At 40.0% G+C, this 19,969-nt stretch overlaps 2 protein-coding genes across 2 annotated transcripts in view; both read right to left on the bottom strand.

Annotated features, from left to right (window-relative positions):
• LOC308089222 (H-2 class II histocompatibility antigen, E-S beta chain-like) overlaps positions 1-12,978 on the bottom strand; it is a 42,137-nt gene extending 29,159 nt beyond the window's left edge. Inside the window, exon 1 of the mRNA XM_080433814.1 lies at positions 12,896-12,978. The gene's annotated coding sequence lies outside the window, so the exon portion shown is untranslated. The remainder of the gene's footprint in view (positions 1-12,895) is intronic.
• LOC308089113 (HLA class II histocompatibility antigen, DP beta 1 chain-like) lies at positions 1,198-11,329 on the bottom strand (the record flags this gene model as incomplete). The annotated part of the gene is made up of 5 exons (XM_080433683.1): positions 1,198-1,460; positions 3,248-3,520; positions 6,239-6,493; positions 10,891-10,946; positions 11,325-11,329. 5 exons carry the CDS (start codon positions 11,327-11,329, stop codon positions 1,198-1,200), a joined length of 852 nt encoding a protein of 283 aa, XP_080289809.1.
• Positions 12,979-19,969: the final 6,991 nt, after the last annotated feature.

Genomic DNA, 19,969 nt, shown 5'->3' with positions numbered 1-19,969 from the left:
GGACACACGGACAGGGGGCAAAATATACTCTCTCGCCATGCCTTTTGGCCTGGCGGAGACAATAAACAGACGACATAGTCATTGTGAGTCTGTTCAGTAATAATGAGTCCAACCCTATTGGTCCAGTCCTTGAGGAGTTTGTCTGAGGAGCTAAACACTACATCCAAAACAAAGGATATGATGATAGATTTTAGAAGACATGAATCAACCTTTTACTATGATGATTATAAACCAGGCTGTGGAATGTGCAGAAAGTATCTTAGGACAGAGTCATAGACTCAGAACTGTGAGGCAGTTTGTAAAAAAGGACATCAGCGCTTGTTCTGTCTAAGAAAACTGTCTTGTTTTCACATTGATGAAACCAAGATGACTCTTTGATCTGTTTTTATCAAATCAATCTGGTCTTTGATCTGCTTTCATCAAATCGATCTGGTCTTTTATCTGTTTTTATCAAATCAATCTGGTCTTTTATCTGTTTTTATCAAATCAATCTGGTCTTTTATCTGTTTTTATCAAATCAATCTGGTATTTTATCTGTTTTTATCAAATCAATCTGGTCTTTTATCTGTTTTTATCAAATCAATCTGGTCTTTGATCTGTTTTTATCATATCAATCTGGTCTTTTAACTGTTTTTATCAAATCAATAAGCTCATAGCGCGGCACCGAGTGCCGCGCTATGAGCTTGTAGATCTGCTATTTAAAAAAAGATCTTGAACATTTGTGCAAATGTTTGAATATAATTTTGATATATATTTTTTAAACAACATTTGTAACTCCAATATTTGCTTCTGGGGGGTCCCTGGAACAACATATTTTGATGGGGATCAGCGGCCAAAAACATAATTTTGGGGGTCCTTGACAAGAAAAAGTGCCACGCTCGGTGCCACGCTATGAGCTTGTATATTTGCTATTTAGACAGTAGATTACACTAGATTACAGTAACTGACCCCAGTCCATCTTGATAGGCGCGGTCAGGCTGGGATGTTCCACCATGCATGTGATCTTCTCTCCTGATCTGTAATAAACACACACACACACACACACACACACACACACACACACACACACACACACACACACACACACACACACACACACACACACACACACACACACACACACACACACACACACACACACACACACACACACACACACACACACACACACACTGGTAGTACCAGTAGAGGTGTCTATTAGTTGTGTATTTCTATGTATAGGTGTCTGTTAGGTGTGCACCTGGGTGTGTACTCCAGGTAGGAGTGGTACTGGTAGTACCAGTCTCCATCAGACAGCTCATCAGTAGAGGAGAGACCAGAGGTCAAAGGTTCTTGACCTATCCACCAGGTCACCAGGATCACTTTAGGATAGAAGTCGTAGCTGCTGCACCTCAGCATGTGAGTGTGTTCACCACGACGAGGGGGAGTCTCTGACTTCAGTCTCACTTTGGGCTCCACTCCTAAAAAAGATGATGATATTATTATTATTATATACCAGTCATAGGAACATGTCGTTATAATTAACAATTGTATATCATCCAAATGCGATCCAAATGATCCAGAAAGCCGCAACACGCTTGTTCTTCAAACAGCCAAAATGTTCACATTTCCCGGCTCTCCCCCGTTCTCCTCTCCCTCCTTTGGCTCCCAGTTGCTGCCCTCACAGAGGTATGACACCCCCATATCTTCAAGACTCTTCTCCTTTCTCTAAAACACCCTGGTCAACGCTCCACACATCCTAGACTCTTCTCCCTTCCCTAAAACACCCTGGACAACGCTCCACATGTGCCAGACTCTTCTCCCTTCTCTAAAACACCCTGGACAACGCTCCATACGTCTTAAACTCTTCTCCCTTCTGGCTCCCAAACGGTGGAACAAACTCCCCGTTGCAGTTAGAGCTGCAGACTCACTTCCAATCTACCACCATAATCTGAAGACTGTAGCACTAGACCTAGCCTTGATGACCTTGCAGGCTTATGCAAAGGTTAAAATGTAATTTAGATATCACGTCATGTAGACAGATGCCAGGTTCATTGTACACCTGGTATCCTATAGTTTGGATAGTTTCAATGTACAGATTATTTTTTTGTTTGATATTATACTGTTTAGACTGATAATAGGTTCTTGGTTTACCTATAATCCTAGAATACTATTTCTATGCATTTGATGTATTACCTTGTGTTTTCCTTACTTACTGTAAATCACTCTGGATTAAGAGCATCTAATAAATGCATGCAGTGTAATTTTAAATGTCAGTGAACAACATTTCATAGAGTACTGTAGATTCTACTATAGTCTACAGTTTTCTACAAAGTAGAATTCATTTATATAACGTAATTTAAACATATTAAATAATTCACAGTTACACAGTGCTTTACATAAACAAAAATAAACCATTACATATCATTTAATGAAAATAGTTTGAATGAACTAGAGTAGAAACAAACAAAACAATACACAATATCCTGTAAATATTGTGATTAAAGCATACAAAACAAACTAATTAAGACAATAATTAAAATATAAAATCAGGTGGTGAAATGAAGTGTATAGAGGTGTGTTTTATCCTGCATGGTTCTTTTTAAAGTTCATTTAAAAACATTAATCCTGGTGTCTCTGTTTTAGGCAGGTCATTATATGAGGGTGAAAACACTCAGAAATAGATCTATATGTTTCATTTATACTCTGTGTACGATGGTGAAACCACATGTTGTGAGCTTGTAGATCTGCTATTTCCACTGCGTGACAGCGTGTTAGATTAAGCCTATAAATCAGGCTTAAAGGAGTAGTTCACCCCAAAAATGACTTATTTTCTATCAATTACACCCCATGAAGCATTGAATTCATGGAGATGTTTTAGTTTTTGTCTCATTCCTGAGACAATAATTTGATGACCGGCGGTCTCTCCGGTAGGAGACTCAAAGAGTCTCCTTTGAGTCTCCTACCGGATACATTAGCATATTTCCACAGATAATCAAATTAGTGTGCAGGAATGAGACAAAAACTAAAAAATCTCAAGGCTTCATGGGGTGTGATTGATATTTAAAAAAATAAGTCATTTTTGGGGTGAACTACTCCTTTAAGTGTTTAAGAGGATCTGAAATGTTTCTCAGCAGATTAAGTAATGTTTTATAATCATTATCAGATCAATATTAACACCATTAATCATCTCTGAATAGAATCATGTGATTTCATGTTATAGTTTATGAGGTGATGAGTGTTGAGTGCTGCTCTGAGATCAGCTCACCTCTCTTGTTCAGAACAGAGGAGTAGTAGTTCTCAATGTTGGGTTTGCAGAATGTCTCTGGTTGTGCTCTCCTATAAGCCAGTGCTCCAGGATCTTTATTGAGGCGCTCTGCGTTCTTCACACCAAACTCAGTGTATCCAACATACTGATCTACTCTACTGTCCCACCTGAGGAACTCATCACCATCGAAATTCATGTACTGTATGTACTGTATGTCCTTCAGCTCACTGGAGTTAAACACACAGCACTGAGCCACATAGAACACATATCCATCTGGAAATAGACAATTAAAAATGTCATTAATGTTCAGTTTTATTATCATCTGTATAACATCAACACTAGGCTAACTGCCCCCCATCGGCCAAACATGTCACTACAGAAAGTCTAAACTAGGTTCGGGATGTGAAATCTGGCATTAAAATGTTTTGAATGTATATTGAATATCTTTAAAAACAATTAGATTGAGCTACCAGTTAATTTTTGTTTCTCTATATGTCCAGTTATCTAGCGTGGCTGAGTAAACAAGGACTCTGTCTGTCTGTCTGTCTGTCTGTCTGTCTGTCTGTCTGTCTGTCTTTTTTCATATCCAGGCTATTTGAAAATAGCAGATCTACAAGCTCATAGTGCCGCGCTACGAGCTTGTAGATCTGCTATTTTCAAACATTTGAGTACTTTTACTTTTGGTACTTGTACATTTTGATGCCAATACTTTTGTACTTTTACTCAAGTGAATTTTGAATTCCTGACTTTTACTTGTAACAGAGTACTTCTAGATTGCAGCATTGTTACTTTTACTTAAGTCAAACATTTGAGTACTTTTCCCACCACTGACTCTAGTCAGCAAACAAGGTAAATAGTCACATAAGTAGAGAGTAGAGAGAACAATGTAGAGCCTCAAAGAAACTATAGGATACCAGGTCAATCATTATAACAATCAGCTGAGTTATATTAAACAAATAAAGGTCATTATTTATACTGTAATTAAAGCCTGCATTGCAAAACTAAATTAAAACACTAAACTGTTGCTTTTGAATTTAAATTGCAATATTTTATATAACCCCCAAATGTATCAAATAAATCATCATTCAATTCAAATAATTGAATGAGTGCATTGACTTCTGGGGGGTCCCCAGATGATTAGCTTAATAGGTAACATTGTTTTCTCACTCAACAGTAAACAAACCAACATACAGTATAAGTGGATACAGGGTATCTGCACATTTATAAAGTGACAATTTAATGATTTAAGACCTTTTTAATAGCAAATTGGCCAAATTGTCAAATGAATAAGAGAGAGGCAAACGATGTGAAAATAGCCGATCTACAAGCACAAAAAAATATGATTATTTTGGGAGGTCCCCAGTTCAAATAGGATTATTTTGGGGGTCCCCAGTTGAAATAGGATTGTTTTGGGGGGTCCCACCCAGTTTTTTTGTAGCCAGCGGATTCTAAAAAAACGCTGTGACGCACCTGTCACTCACATTCAAGACCGTCCCCGTAGCCCGCACCGCCTGCTGCCTTGAGCACCATGTTGCTTCCTGAATCTTGAGACGGACCGCCTTCCACTCACCCGATTGGACAGAGGGAGAAAATCAGCTCCTGCCTCCAACAGTTTTATGCTTCCACTGGACAAGTCGCGTAGATTCAGGAAGCACCATGGTGCTCAAGGCAGCAGGCGGTAAGGGCTACGGGGACGGTCTTGAATGTGAGTGACAGGTGCGTCACAGCGGGTTTTTTTAATCCGCTGGCTGCAAAAAACTGTGGACAACCTGCGTTTAACAGCGGCCAGCCAACTTTTGGTGAGAGAGCGCCCTTACAATTAAAAGTCAGAAACTCAAAATGTACTTGAGTAAAAGTACAAAACTATTGCATAAAAATGTACTTAAAGTACCAAAAGTAAAAATACTCATTATACAAAATGTCCCATTCCAAGTTTTGTAATGTATACAAATCTTTTGAAAATAGCAGATCTACAAGCTCACAATGCATCAAATCGTGATTAGTGACGCATTGTGAGCTTGTAGATCGGCTATTTTCAAATGGCCTATAGGGCTGAAGTGGTTACTGTATGTTTTGTAATAATAATCAAAATATACAAAGTAACTAGTAACTAAAGTTTTAAAATAATTGTAGTGGAGTAAAAGTACAATATTTTCCTCTGAGATGTAGTGGAGTAGAAGTAAAAGTATTGGAAATTGGAAATACTCGAGTAAGTACAAATGCCTCAAAATTGTACTTGAGTACATGTACTTAGTTACTCACCTCTGTAATTTAATTCATGAATCACAGGAACATTTTGATGGTAACTGTTGTATAATCGTATTATCTTGGATTTTGACATGATTCATATGTCTTTTAATTGAAAATCCAAATAAATAAATGAAAGTGTATCAGATATGCTCAGTGGTCATTGGTCATGGGCCGCGGTAACACGCCATCCCACCAGTCTTTTGAGCAGAAGCACGCACACGCACATGCATCCATTAAAACAACCCTTAAGTTCACACCTCAACAAAGGCTGCCGACTGCCGGATGTCACACCAGGTGAATTAACATAGGAATGAGCCTAGATGCATATCAATTGTCCATTGTGTGACATGTAGTGTAGGTGTTAAGCCACGTCTTTAATAGTGTCCCACCAGAGATAGATTCACCAAATCAACACTGGATACGCTTCCTCAGACGTTTTTTGGATGGTATACGCTTTAAAAAACAAATCTTTACAGTATACTATGTATATAGTGTAACACGGTAGAACACACCACTGCATCTACATAGTTGTACCATCTACACCTCACCTACAGCTCAGGCTGTACAGAGCAGATACTAATGCATAGATTTGTAGCACATATTCATGTTTACTAGAAATACATATTATTTAGAATATATTTCACCATAAATGCTTAATATACATGTTTAAACATTTTCATTAATGTTAAATATATTCAACCGTTTTAGTTAATAACTATTGTGTTCATAGTATTCATGTACCTTTGACTGGTGGTTTCTTCAAGGCAGTGAGAATGGTGTCCAGGTTGTATTTGCAGAGCGCCTGATTATTCAAAGCTGCTTCATAAGCTGCTGTCCAGTTGATATGATCTACAAACGGAGGCTGAGGCTCCACCACCTTCCCTTTGTTGAAGTCTGCGTACATCAGCACTTCACCATCCAGTGCAAACATGTATTCTTTATATGGGTCTTTGACTGTGTCTGAACAGCCAACGACACTAATCTCCTCATGGAACACTGGAAATAAAACAAAGATGACATTAAATTCAACAACAAACTTCTTCACAGTGACAATAACACATAATCATCATGTTAAACAATCATGTTTGCAGTGGTGGAAGAAGTACTCAAATATTTTACTTAAGTAAAAGTATCAATGCTGCAATTTAGAAGTACTCTGTTACAAGTAAAATTCCGGAATTTAAAATGTACTTGAGTAAAAGTACAAAAGTATTGCTATAAAAATGTATTTATAGTACCAAAAGTAAAAGTACCAAAATGTTTGAAAATAGCAAATCTACAAGCTCACAACACGTCGCGATGAGACGCGATGAGACGCGTTGTGAGCTTGTAGATCGGCTATTTTCAAATAGCCTAGGTATAAAATAGGGCTAAAGTGGTTAATGTATTTTTTATAATGTTATACTTTATATCTGCAAAGTAACTAGTAACTAAAGTTTTCAAATAATTGTAGTGGAATAAAAGTACAATATTTTTCTGTGAGATGTAGTGGAGTAGAAGTAAAATTACTGGAAATTGGAAATACTCCAGTAAAGATAAAGTATAAGTACCTCAAAATTGTACTTGAGTACAGTACTTGAGTAAATGTATTTAGTTACTTTACACCACTGCATGTTTGGTTCTTAACATGCAGTGGTGTAAAGTCTTCTTATGAAGTGGAAGGTTGGATATTAAAAGTAACTTCCTGTCAAACGTTTTATTCACTGAAACAGATTCAAATGTGTTTTTGTTTTGTATTTTATTATGAAAGTAATTCATACAGAATGATTTATTTCATGATGTCACAACAACAGTTCCTATCTGTTTTAATGTTATGTATTTGGACCAACATTCAAGATCCAATACTGTATATACTGTACAGGTAGTAAAAGGTGTGTGTGTGTGTGTGTGTGTGTGTGTGTGTGTGTGTGTGTGTGTGTGTGTGTGTGTGTGTGTGTGTGTGTGTGTGTGTGTGTGTGTGTGTGTGTGTGTGTGTATTGTATTGTTTATTGGATCTTGTTTAGTCGATACACTTATTTGTTTTAGCTCATGCTCATTTGATTTAGCTATTTTGTCTCATCTGTTTAAGGAAATAGGTAGCTGATATATTTTACCTTAGCGCTAGGTATACTCTTGGTTGCTTGTTTTTGCAGAAAATGCACTAAAGACTTCTGGTGATTAGTAGTTTTCGTTCCCTACCTATGTTGAATACACTTATTGTAAGTCGCTTTGGATAAAAGCGTCTGCTAAATGACTGTAATGTAATGTAATGTAATGTAATGTAATGTAATGTAATGTAATGTATGTGTGCGTGCGTGTGTGTGCGCGTGTGTGTGCGTGCGTGTGTGTGTGTGTGTGTGTGTGTGTGTGTGTGTGTGTGTGTGTGTGTGTGTGTGTGTGTGTGTGTGTGTCATTTGTTTATATTTTGCATTGTTCATATTACATTTTATATAATAACATTAGATATTGTAGTGTATTTTGCACAAGTGTGACAATATTCTTGAAAGGAGAAGAAGTAGAAAGGTCCAGACCAGTAATGTTCCTCAAGTCGATTTATTGGACAAAAACAGAGTACAGAGCACCAGAGCACATGTCAGCCTTGCTGCTACATGGTGTGGCCGGAACAGAACAGAAGAAGAAGGGGCAAGGACAAGAAGGGCAAGGCAAGGGAAATGGAAAGGGCCGGTTTCTTTGTCCTCACAGTATTTATAGGCAGACTTCACATGTGTGTCTATGTACTTGCATACATTGGATGTGCACGGAGCTAGGTGTGTGTGCTACATCTCTTGTGTGTGTATGTGTGTGTGTGTGTGTGTGTGTGTGTGTGTGTGTGTGTGTGTGTGTGTGTGTGTGTGTGTGTGTGTGTGTGTGTGTGTGTGTGTGTGTGTGTGTGTGTGTGTGTGTGTGTGTGTGTGTGTGTGTGTGTGTGTGTGTGTGTGTCCATTGTGCAGAAGAACAACACCCCAAGATCCTAGAGGTCAGCTAAGGTCAGATGCCCTCTGGGAAGCATCCTTTGAACTGGACATCTAGTGTTAAAGCAACCACTCTGGAATGTGCACTGTAGACCACTCAGTATCAGCCTCATGTCTCTGTGTGTGTGTGTGTGTGTGTTCAAATTGGGCTCTATAAGTCCATAAATGTGTATCAATTTATCATATTCCCCCCTACGGAGGGCCCTATTGGTCCTTCGTAAACAAGGGTACAATGAAGAAAATCAAAACACAAGTAAGAAAACCATAATTCAAAAACATACTCCTCAAAAAAACAGAACTCATCACACCACAACATCAACATCACCTCGACCCCCCTTGATAGACAAAGTACTGGGACACAAACAGACAAACATAAAACAGGCATTAAGATTACACAGTATTGTCATAAGGTGATTCACATTATATTTAAAGTAAAAATAGTCGGACTGCATAACAAATCAAAACATTTCTACAGCTGACACAGAGATTCATTTACATCAATTCATACACCGAACACCACTGAGCGTGGTATGGCGGTTATTCTAGATGCATAGAATAAACATAGACACAATCCCCTGTGTGCCAACGCATTTCCAATCAGTTCCAATCAGTGCATTAGGACCCCTCTGTTGTTCCTTAAACTCTGGGAAAAAATGTTAATCAGCCAACAATGGAAGCTGAAAGAATACAATGAATCATACACTCACTAATCGATAACACCACCCTCCACCAATGCCCCCTCCGCCGAGCTACCAAACTATAACCAAAGACAACGTAAAACTTTCCACAGTCTTAATACTGGGCAAAGCTAACCCTGAAATGTAATTACATAAGGTAACTCTATGGTAACTACCCAACGGAAGCATACACATTGATAACAGAAGGGAAAGTGTGCCGTCAGTGAAATAATAAAACACAAAGTAAACCCACATTAAATACAAGAGACCAGAGAGTGAAACAAAATCCTTCACAACACTACAATAAAACGGCAGCCAAACACTCCGCAGTTTAAATCACCATTATCACAAACATATAACCAACATACATTAGCCTACATGTTAAACCTTCCATCGCGTCCACAAACACAAAGTCCAGTCACACGGAGGAGAGATGGATCCTGTGGCATAGGCAAAGAATGGGTGGGGGCCATTTGTGCCCCTCAGTGCTGAGTGCTGTTCCAGCAAGCCAACTTGCTTCTGTCCTCTGTCCATACTCTGAAGTTCTCCTGTAACCCTCTTTTTACTTGTTTTCTTACATATCGTCACAGGGGTTGATGCTGTGAGGTTGAATACTAGTGTCATCACAGGGTTGGTGCTGTGAGGTTCCCTTTTTGTGGATCTGTTGAAAATCAGCTCTTGTCAATTTTCCATAGCCTGCTCCTCTGGTGGGTCTGCATCTGTGTAGGAAGATGGTCTGCATCTGGTCCGGATGAGCTTTCAAAAATCTTCCTCCCAAAAAGAAAATCACAGCTTGTACTCAACTTCTCAAGTTCTTCTCGTGTGGAACGGTCACAGACACCCAGTGTCCAGCACTGTAGTCTGAAGAAGACCAAACCATTTAAACGTCCTGGCTGGTTCGCCAAATGTAGTGTATTTTGCCAATTGTGGTAAAATGCACAAGTGTGACAATATTCTTGAAAGGAAAAGAAGTAGAAAGGTCCAGACCAGTAATGTTCCTCAAGTCGATTTATTGGACAAAAACAGAGTACAGAGCACCAGAGCACATGTCAGCCTTGCTGCTACATGGTGTGGCCGGAACAGAACAGAAGAAGAAGGGGCAAGGACAAGAAGGGCAAGGCAAGGGAAAGGGAAAGGGCCGGTTTCTTTGTCCTCACAGTATTTATAGGCAGACTTCACATGTGTGTCTATGTACTTGCATACATTGGATGTGCACGGAGCTAGGTGTGTGTGCTACATCTCTTGTGTGTGTGTATGTGTGTGTGTGTGTGTGTGTGTGTGTGTGTGTGTGTGTGTGTGTGTGTGTGTGTGTGTGTGTGTGTGTGTGTGTGTGTGTGTGTGTGTGTGTGTGTGTGTGTGTGTGTGTGTGTGTGTCCATTGTGCAGAAGAACAACACCCCAAGATCCTAGAGGTCAGCTAAGGTCAGATGCCCTCTGGGAAGCATCCTTTGAACTGGACATCTAGTGTTAAAGCAACCACTCTGGAATGTGCACTGTAGACCACTCAGTATCAGCCTCATGTCTCTCTGTGTGTGTGTGTGTGTGTGTGTGTGTGTGTGTGTGTGTGTGTGTGTGTGTGTGTGTGTGTGTGTGTGTGTGTGTGTGTGTGTGTGTGTGTGTGTGTGTGTGTGTGTGTGTGTGTGTGTGTGTGTGTGTGTGTGTGTGTGTGTGTGTTCAAATTGGGCTCTATAAGTCCATAAATGTGTATCAATTTACCACATTATATATGTTTATATTATATAATAACATAAATATAATGTACTTACTTCCTGGGATCGCTTTGACCTGGCTGTAATCTTCATCATCACTGGTCAAAACTGAACTGAATTTAATAGATGAGAATAAACAGATGAGGATAAACAGATCAGAATAATCAGATGAGAATAAACAGATCAGAATAAACAAATGTATTTATTTCTTTTACTGAAAGAGAAGTTCTGGAGTCTGAAAGAGAAAGAAGGAGGACACTTTCTCTAGTTCAGAAGAGTCAGCCAATCAGATTAAAGATATGATGTTACATCATCTGTATCCAAGAAGACGACAGTGTGGATTATTGCACATAACATGAACAGTATATACTGTAGCTGCTGCTTATGCATCTTATGTCTCCTCATGTACATGCTGTACCTTATGCACCTTATGTCTATGCACCTTATGTCTCCACATGTACATACTGTACTTTATGCACCTTATGTCTAACCTCATGTACTGTGCCTAATATACCTTATGTCTCCTCATGTACATGTACCTTATGCACCTTATGTCTCCTCATTTACATACTGTACCTTATTCACCTTATGTCTAACCTCATGTACATACTGTACTTTATGCACCTTATGTCTAACCTCATGTACATACTGTACCTTATGCACCTCATGTCTCCTCATGTATTACATACAGTATGCACATATCTGTGTTTAATTCATCTTTTAATCTCTCCTCGCCCCTCCCCCGTCTTCTTTTCTTTCTCTTTCTGAAAATAACTAAAACAATGGAGCTGCACTAAAAATAATTTCACCCACTTCTTTACACCTTTAACCTGTGATGTGACAATAAAGATGATTCTGATTCTGTTGAAGAGAAACACAAGAAAGAAAGAAAGAAAGAAAGAAAGAAAGAAAGAAAGAAAGAAAGAAAGAAAGAAACAGAAACAGAAACAGAAAGAAACAAAGAATTAAAGAAATAAAGAAATAAAGAAATAAGAAAAAAGAAAGGGGGAAAACTTGAATCAGAAAGTAAAATATCTGGTCACTTCAGAAGAGAAAACCCAAATAAAATGCTGGAGCACTCCACTGGTCTACTCTGCACATATGTATTATTATGCAGGGTGACAAGGGGGTGTGGTCTCTGAAGACCATATTCACACGGCGGCCATTTTGCTATTAAGTTAATGAAATGCCACCCTGTTTCTTCAATGCAGAATGCAAAAATGGCCGCCATGTGAATATGGTCTAATATTTCCAATTCCATATGAAAATAATACCAGTCAGAGTTCCATAGCTTTTGTCCCCCCTCCCCCTCCCCACCCCCCCCTCCGACAAAATCTTGCCCCCCCCCCCCCCCCTACTGACAGAGGCTAAAATCGCTTGTCTGCGTGCGTGCGTGCGTGCGTGCGTGCGTTCAGCGTCACTGGTAAAATACTGTTCATGTTCAATAAGCATCAATCCAAGCCTCATTACATCTCACTGCTGAAACCATCAAATGTCTATAAAAACACACTGGTCATGTGATCTGTGTGTGTGTGTGTGTGTGTGTGTGTGTGTGTGTGTGTGTGTGTGTGTGTGTGTGTGTGTGTGTGTGTGTGTGTGTGTGTGTGTGTGTGTGTGTGTGTGTGTGTGTGTGTGTGTTTGTGTGTGTGTGTGTGTGTGTGTGTGTGTGTGTGTGTGTGTGTGTGTGCGTGCGTGCGTGCGTGCGTTCAGCGTCACTGGTAAAATGCTGTTCATGTTCAATAAGCATCAATCCAAGCCTCATTACATCTCACTGCTGAAACCATCAAATGTCTATAAAAACACACTGGTCATGTGATCTGTGTGTGCGTGTGTGTGTGTGTGTGTGTGTGTGTGTGTGTGTGTGTGTGTGTGTGTGTGTGTGTGTGTGTGTGTGTGTGTGTGTGTGTGTGTGTGTGTGTGTGTGTGTGTGTGTGTGTGTGTCTGTGTCTGAGTGAGTAAGTGTGTGCGTGCGTGTGCGTGTCATCGTTCATATTTGGTTTTATATACTAACAGTATATATACATGTATATATTATATAATAACATAAATATAATGTACTTACTTCCTGGGATGCTTTGACATGAAGTACAGAGGAGAGGATGAGGAGGGTGGCTGAAATCTTTATCATCACCGATCAAAACTGAACTGAATTTAATAGATGGGATTAAACAGATGAGAATAAACAGATGAGAATAAACAGATGAGAATAAACAGATGAGAATAAACAGATGAGAATAAAAAGATGAGAATAAACAGATGTTTACTGAAAGAGAAGTTCTGGAGTCTGAAAGAGAATGAAGGAGGACTCGTTCTTTAGTTCAGAAGAATCAGCCAATCAGATTAAAGATATGGTGTTACATCATCTGTTTCTGGAAAGAGGACAGTCTGGATTATTGCACATATCATGAACAGTATAGCTGCTGCTGATGCACCTTATGTCTCCACATGTACATACTGTACTTTATGCACCTTATGTCTAACCTCATGTACTGTGCCTAATGCACCTTATGTCTCCTCATGTACATACTGTACCTTATGCACCTTATGCCTCCTCATTTACATACTGTACCTTATTCACCTTATGTCTAACCTCATGTACATACTGTACTTTATGCACCTTATGTCTAACCTCATGTACATACTGTACCTTATGCACCTCATGTCTCCTCATGTATTACATACAGTATGCACATATCTTTGTTTAATTCATCTTTTAATCTCTCCTCGCCCCTCCCCCGTCTTCTTTTCTTTCTCTTTCTGAAAATAACTAAAACAATGGAGCTGCACTAAAAATAATTTCACCCACTTCTTTACACCTTTAACCTGTGATGTGACAATAAAGATGATTCTGATTCTGTTGAAGAGAAACACAAGAAAGAAATAAAGAAATAAAGAAATAAAGAAATAAAGAAATAAAGAAATAAAGAAATAAAGAAATAAGAAAAAAAGAAAGGGGGAAAACTTGAATCAGAAAGTAAAATATCTGGTCACTTCAGAAGAGAAAACCCAAATAAAATGCTGGAGCACTCCACTGGTCTACTCTGCACATATGTATTATTATGCAGGGTGACAAGGGGGTGTGGTCTCTGAAGACCATATTCACACGGCGGCCATTTTGCTATTAAGTTAATGAAATGCCACCCTGTTTCTTCAATGCAGAATGCAAAAATGGCCGCCATGTGAATATGGTCTAATATTTCCAATTCCATATGAAAATAATACCAGTCAGAGTTCCATAGCTTTTGTCCCCCCTCCCCCTCCCCACCCCCCCCTCCGACAAAATCTTGCCCCCCCCCCCCCTACTGACAGAGGCTAAAATCGCTTGTCTGCGTGCGTGCGTGCGTGCGTGCGTGCGTGCGTGCGTGCGTGCGTGCCTTCAGCGTCACTGGTAAAATACTGTTCATGTTCAATAAGCATCAATCCAAGCCTCATTACATCTCACTGCTGAAACCATCAAATGTCTATAAAAACACACTGGTCATGTGATCTGTGTGTGTGTGTGTGTGTGTGTGTGTGTGTGTGTGTGTGTGTGTGTGTGTGTGTGTGTGTGTGTGTGTGTGTGTGTGTGTGTGTGTATAATAAGAAGAGAAAGAGGGAGACAGCTGGAGAGACGGTTCATATAACATACATGAACTGTCATACATACAGGAACATGGTTAAAATAATAATGAATGACGTAGTGATTATGAAACAGTGACTTAAGATTCCATCCGACAGCCCTAGTGTATCTGGATTAAAGGGATATTCCACCGCGGCCTCCAGCCGAGATCAGGCTGATTCCGGTGCGTCTCAGGAGCGTACACATTATGACTGAATAAAGAAGGCGCTGGAGCAACTCCATGATTTATTTTAGCAGGGAATGTAACCTGACATTGAAATGTTTGTCGTTTTTTTGTCTGCTTTGCATCCTGCTATTAAAATAAAAAAAGCTCCAATCATCCAAGTTGCTCCAGCGCCTTCTATATTCAGCCCTAATGTGTGTGTGTGTGTGTGTGTGTGTGTGTGTGTGTGTGTGTGTGTGTGTGTGTGTGTGTGTGTGTGTGTGTGTGTGTGTGTGTGTGTTTTTGTGTGTGTGTGTGTGTGTGTGTGTGTGTGTGTGTGTGTGTGTGTGTGTGTGTGTGTGTGTGTGTGTGTGTGTGTGTGTGTGGGGTTTTTTTTGATTGAAACCCCAGCTCATCAACTTTCCACATAATCCTCATCCTCATATTTCCCTGCATGTGTTTGGCATTTTGTCACGATTACTTTTTGACACTAGGACTGTGTTTATTGTTAAATGTTTATTGTTTTGTTCTGCAGAGTGCAAACTATTACAGTATATAGTCTTTTTGTTCATTATTGATAGTTTTTTTTAACGTTATTTTTCCTATACTTCTTTTACTCTGTAACTTAACTGCTGTGCCGCCTCTGGTGCCTGAATTTCCCCCGCAGGATCACTGTGGTTCGGTGGTTCAGTGGTTCTCAACCAGTGGTCCTTGGGGGGGGGGTTACCAGGGGGTTACCAGGGGGTCCCCAGCGAAATTAGTTAACATAGCGTCACAATCATTTTAACCACTTAGCTTTGGCTATTCAAAAATAGCAGATACAAGCTCGTAGCGCGGCACCGAGTACCACGCTACGAGCTTGTAGATCTGCTATTTTTGAAAAATCTAGAACATTTTGCAAATCTTTGAATATATAATTTTATAAACCAAACATTTTTAACTCAAATCTCTGCTTCTGGGGGTCTCTGGCACAAAAAAAAATCAGATGGGGGTCCGCGGCCAAATGCATATACATTTAGGGGTCCTTGGCATGAAAAAGGTTGAAAACCACTGCTAAAGAAAGGTCTCTCTATCTGTTTTGCGTTTTTCCTCCCACAGATTCGGGTTTCCTGGACGACGTGTCGTACGACAGCATCTCTCTGGGCCCCGGGTTCGACCGGCCGTACCAGTTCAACCCCAAGGTGCGCGAGGCCAAGAGCATCCAGCTCTACAAACACCTCAACCTGAAGAACTGCATCTGGACGTTCGACGCTTACTACGACATGACGGAGCTCATCGACGTCTGCGGAGGCTCCGTCACGGCCGACTTCCAGGTACACACACTGGCTGCTTTTGTTGGGTTAATGATGTCATTCGGTGTCACAACCTAAGCGTTTCCTGTGCTGTGTCTTGGTGTTCAGGTGCGAGACTCGGCCCAGTCCTTCCTGACGGTGCAGGTTCCTCTGTACGTGTCCTACATCTACGTGACGGCCCCGCGAGGCTGGGCGTCCCTGGAGCACCACACGGAGATGGAGTTCTCCTTCTTCTACGACACGGTGCTCTGGAGGACAGGTGTGTGTGTTCACCACGCCGCTGCTGAGCTCGGACATGACTCCAAGACCAAATTAAATGGCTTTTTTTTTGCGAGCGTAATATCGTGACCAGCGGTCGACAAAGTGCTCAAACCCCCAGTACTTGAGTCAAAGTATTGATACACCTGGTCAAATATTACAGTCGAATTACCTGAGTTAAAGTACTGGAAGTACAAATTACAAGTTATGTTTTCTTTTAAATATTGTCTTTTTAATAAGATTTTCGAGACATTATCAGAAAATATCAATAATAGTGAAAATAGGAGATCTACAAGCTCACAAAAGATCTGAGTCAAATGTACAATACAGTCTTTGAAATGTAGTGGAGTGAAAGTATCCAAAAATACAAATACTCAATTAAAGTATAGATATTACTTAATTACAAGTAAATGTACTTCGTTACTCCACCACTTGGGCTATGGGATCTGAATGCAACTACACTGCCTGGTTGCAATGCCGAATCATGTTTGTTTTACTGCATTGCCTATTCCTCACCTCAAGTGCCTTCAGGTACATATTTCAGTCACTGTTTAAAGTTTGAAAGGAGAACATTTATAATGCACCACCCGGCAGCCGTCTTGCTTTAGATTCAGAACAGAGTAGCAGCGCCCTCTAGTGTCTCCATAATACATCAGCTCTGTGTGGAAGAGGAACATTGAGATATGGATTTACATGGTGATATTGGTTGAAATATTGGTCTGAACCTGCCAATGTAATCATGCATTACCTTTTTGTTTTACAGAAGGTAATTAAGATTGGATTTTAGGGACTTTTCATATACAAATACAAATCTTTTTTTTGTTGTTGCATCTATTGTTAATGATGTGTCGGTCATGACCACCTTTATGCTCTGAAAGTGTTTTAAAGTCACTTTATGTCACACCACGAGAGACAGTCCCAACATGTTGGTTAGCGTGGATCTTCTGTTTGACCCCCTGACCTCTGACCTCCTGTGTGCAGGCATCCAGACGGACAGCGTGCTTTCAGCCAGGCTGCAGATCATCCGCATCTACATCAGGGAGGACGGGCGGCTGGTCATCGAGTTCAAGACCCACGCCAAGTTCAGAGGTTGGTCATATTTGTACCTTTGGACCATAATAAATTATATCAATATCAATCATATCCATTTTGATAGCCATGTCTTTTGTCGGCAGCGCAAAATAGCCATTCTTTAACATCTTGAGAATGAAGCGGAAAAAGCAGTGAGGAATCCTTACAAATTCTACAGAGAAACAGCCTATCTGCCCAGGTTACTTTCAGGACACTCATCCATGTATGAATTTCACATGACTTTACTGGTGGGCCATGAATAATGCATTTTAGGAAGAAAGCCACAGGCCATCAAATCTGCTCCCAACACGGGGGCCCGAGGGGACGCAGACGTATGGCCTGTGGCTAATGTCTGCTTTAGCTCCATATGAACACATTTACAGTGGTGGAAAAAGTACTCATATTTTTAACTTTAGTAAAAATATCAATCCTGCAATGTAAAATATTCGGTTACAAGTAAAAGTCAGGAATTCAAAATGTACTTAATTAAAAGTACAAAAGTATTGGTATCAAAATGTACTTAAAGTACAAAAGTAAAAGTACTCAGTATTGCAGAATGTCCCATTTCACAACTTTTCAAAGGTATAAAAATCTAGCAGATGTACAAGCTCACAATGCGTCGCATCATTGTGAGCTTGTAGATCGGGTATTTTCAAATGGCCGAAATGTATATAGGGCTGAAGCGGTTACTGTATGTTTTGTAATAATAATAAAACTCTACAGTAACTAGTAACTAAAGTTTTCAAATAATTTTAGTGGAGTAAAAGTACAATATTTGCCTCAGAGATGTAGTGGAGTAGAAGGAAAAGCACAGAAAATTGGAAATACTCCAGTAAAGTAAAAAAGTACCTCATAATTGTACTTAGGTACAGTACTTGAGTACACATGTACTTACAGTAGTAACTTTCCACTACTGGATATGAACACATTTATCTCATGGCTAAAATGCAGAAGAGAAGGTTACGGCTCTAGTCTTAAAGGGATACTTCACTTTCGGGCCGGGGACACATTTAAAAAAAATATTAAAAATAAATGAAAAAAGTTATGGAAAATTCATGGCCCCCTCACACATTAGTAGGACACTGCGTGTCGTGAGGGGGCCATGAATTTTCCATAACTTTTTTCATTTATTTTTAATATTTTTTTTAAATGTGTCCCCGGCCCGAAAGTGAAGTATCCCTTTAAGTGTCTCAATGGCTAATACCTCTATCACGCCCCCACCCCATGCAGGTCAGTTTATCCCCGAACACCACACCTTGCCGGGCCACAAGTCCCACCTGATGGCCCCGGACCACCTGGGAGGCATCGAGTTTGACCTGCAGCTGCTGTGGAGTGCACACACCTTCGACTCGCCCTACCAGCTGTGGAGAGCCACCAGCTCCTACAGCAGGTCAGTACGCTGCATGCACGTACACTATACACTCCCAGTGGTGGGGAAAAGTACTCACATTGTTTTACTTTAAGTAAAAGTATCAATACCGCAATGTAGAAAGTAAAAGTCTGGAATTCAACATTTAGTTGAGTAAAAAGTACAAAAGTATTGGTATCAAAATGTAATTAAAGTACCAAAAAGTAGAATGTACTGATTATGTAGAATGTCCCATTTCACAAGTTTTCAAATGTATGGTCTTTTGAAAATAGCCGATCTACAAGCTCACAATGCGTCGCATTGCGACGCATTGTGAGCCTGTAGATCGGCTATTTTCAAACGGTCGAAATGTATGTAGAGTTGAAGTGGTTAATCTATGTTTTGAAATAATCTACAAAGTTACTAGTAACTCAAATTTTTAAATCATTTTAGTGGAGTAAAAGTACAATATTTGGCTCTGAGATGTAGTGGAGTAGAAGTAAAAGTACTGAAAATTGGAAATGCTCTAGTAAAGTAAAAGTATCTCAACATTTTACTTAATTACAGTACTTGAGGAAATGTACTTCACATTCCACCACTGCGCACACACACGCACGCACACACACACACACACACACACACACACACACACACACACACACACACACACACACACACACACACACACACACACACACACACACACACACACACACACACACACACAGAGACGCGCGCACGCACACATGGTGATTTAAAAGGCTAGCTAGCTTGAACCTTGTTGGTTTTGTATGCGTCTGGGGGGAATGTATAGGCGGCCATAGCTGAATGGTTAGAGAGCCCCAGCAAGACACTTTAACCCCTAACTGCTCCCCGAGCGCCGTATTAATGGCTGCTTCACTGCTCTTTAATAGTTATAGGATGGCTAAATGCAGAGGGGCAAATCTCACGTATGTTTAAATATACCGTAGAGTGGCAAAAAAAAACACCTCAAGGAGAGGGGACCAGATTATTTATTGTATAGCATTTATCAGTTAACCCATTAAGACCCGGAACGCATACTGTGTCATTTTGAGATTTGCTGCGCTATGAGCTCGTAGATCTGCTATTTATTTTTTTTATCGTGAAAATCTTTGCAAATCTTTTGAATATATAGATTTTTAAAGCGAACATTTGTAAATCAAATCTTTTTCACATTTTCACGATTCTTTTCCAAAAAATAGCAGATCTACAAGCTCATAGCGCGGCACAGAGTGCCGCGCTATGAGCTTGTAGATCTGCAATTTTTTTAAATAGAAAAGAATGACACACAGATGCGTTCCCGGTCTTAATGGGTTATAAGCTGGAAGGTGTTGCGGGGTGTCGTTGTGTCCCTGTGGTGATTATTCTTGGTGGTTTGTGTGTCT

The sequence above is a fragment of the Gymnoscopelus braueri genome (assembly GCF_963280865.1).
Source record: "Gymnoscopelus braueri genome assembly, chromosome: 7".
NCBI classification, from domain to species: Eukaryota; Metazoa; Chordata; class Actinopteri; order Myctophiformes; family Myctophidae; genus Gymnoscopelus; species Gymnoscopelus braueri.
Note: the sequence above shows the minus strand (reverse complement) of the source record. Positions and strands in the feature narration are given on the sequence as shown.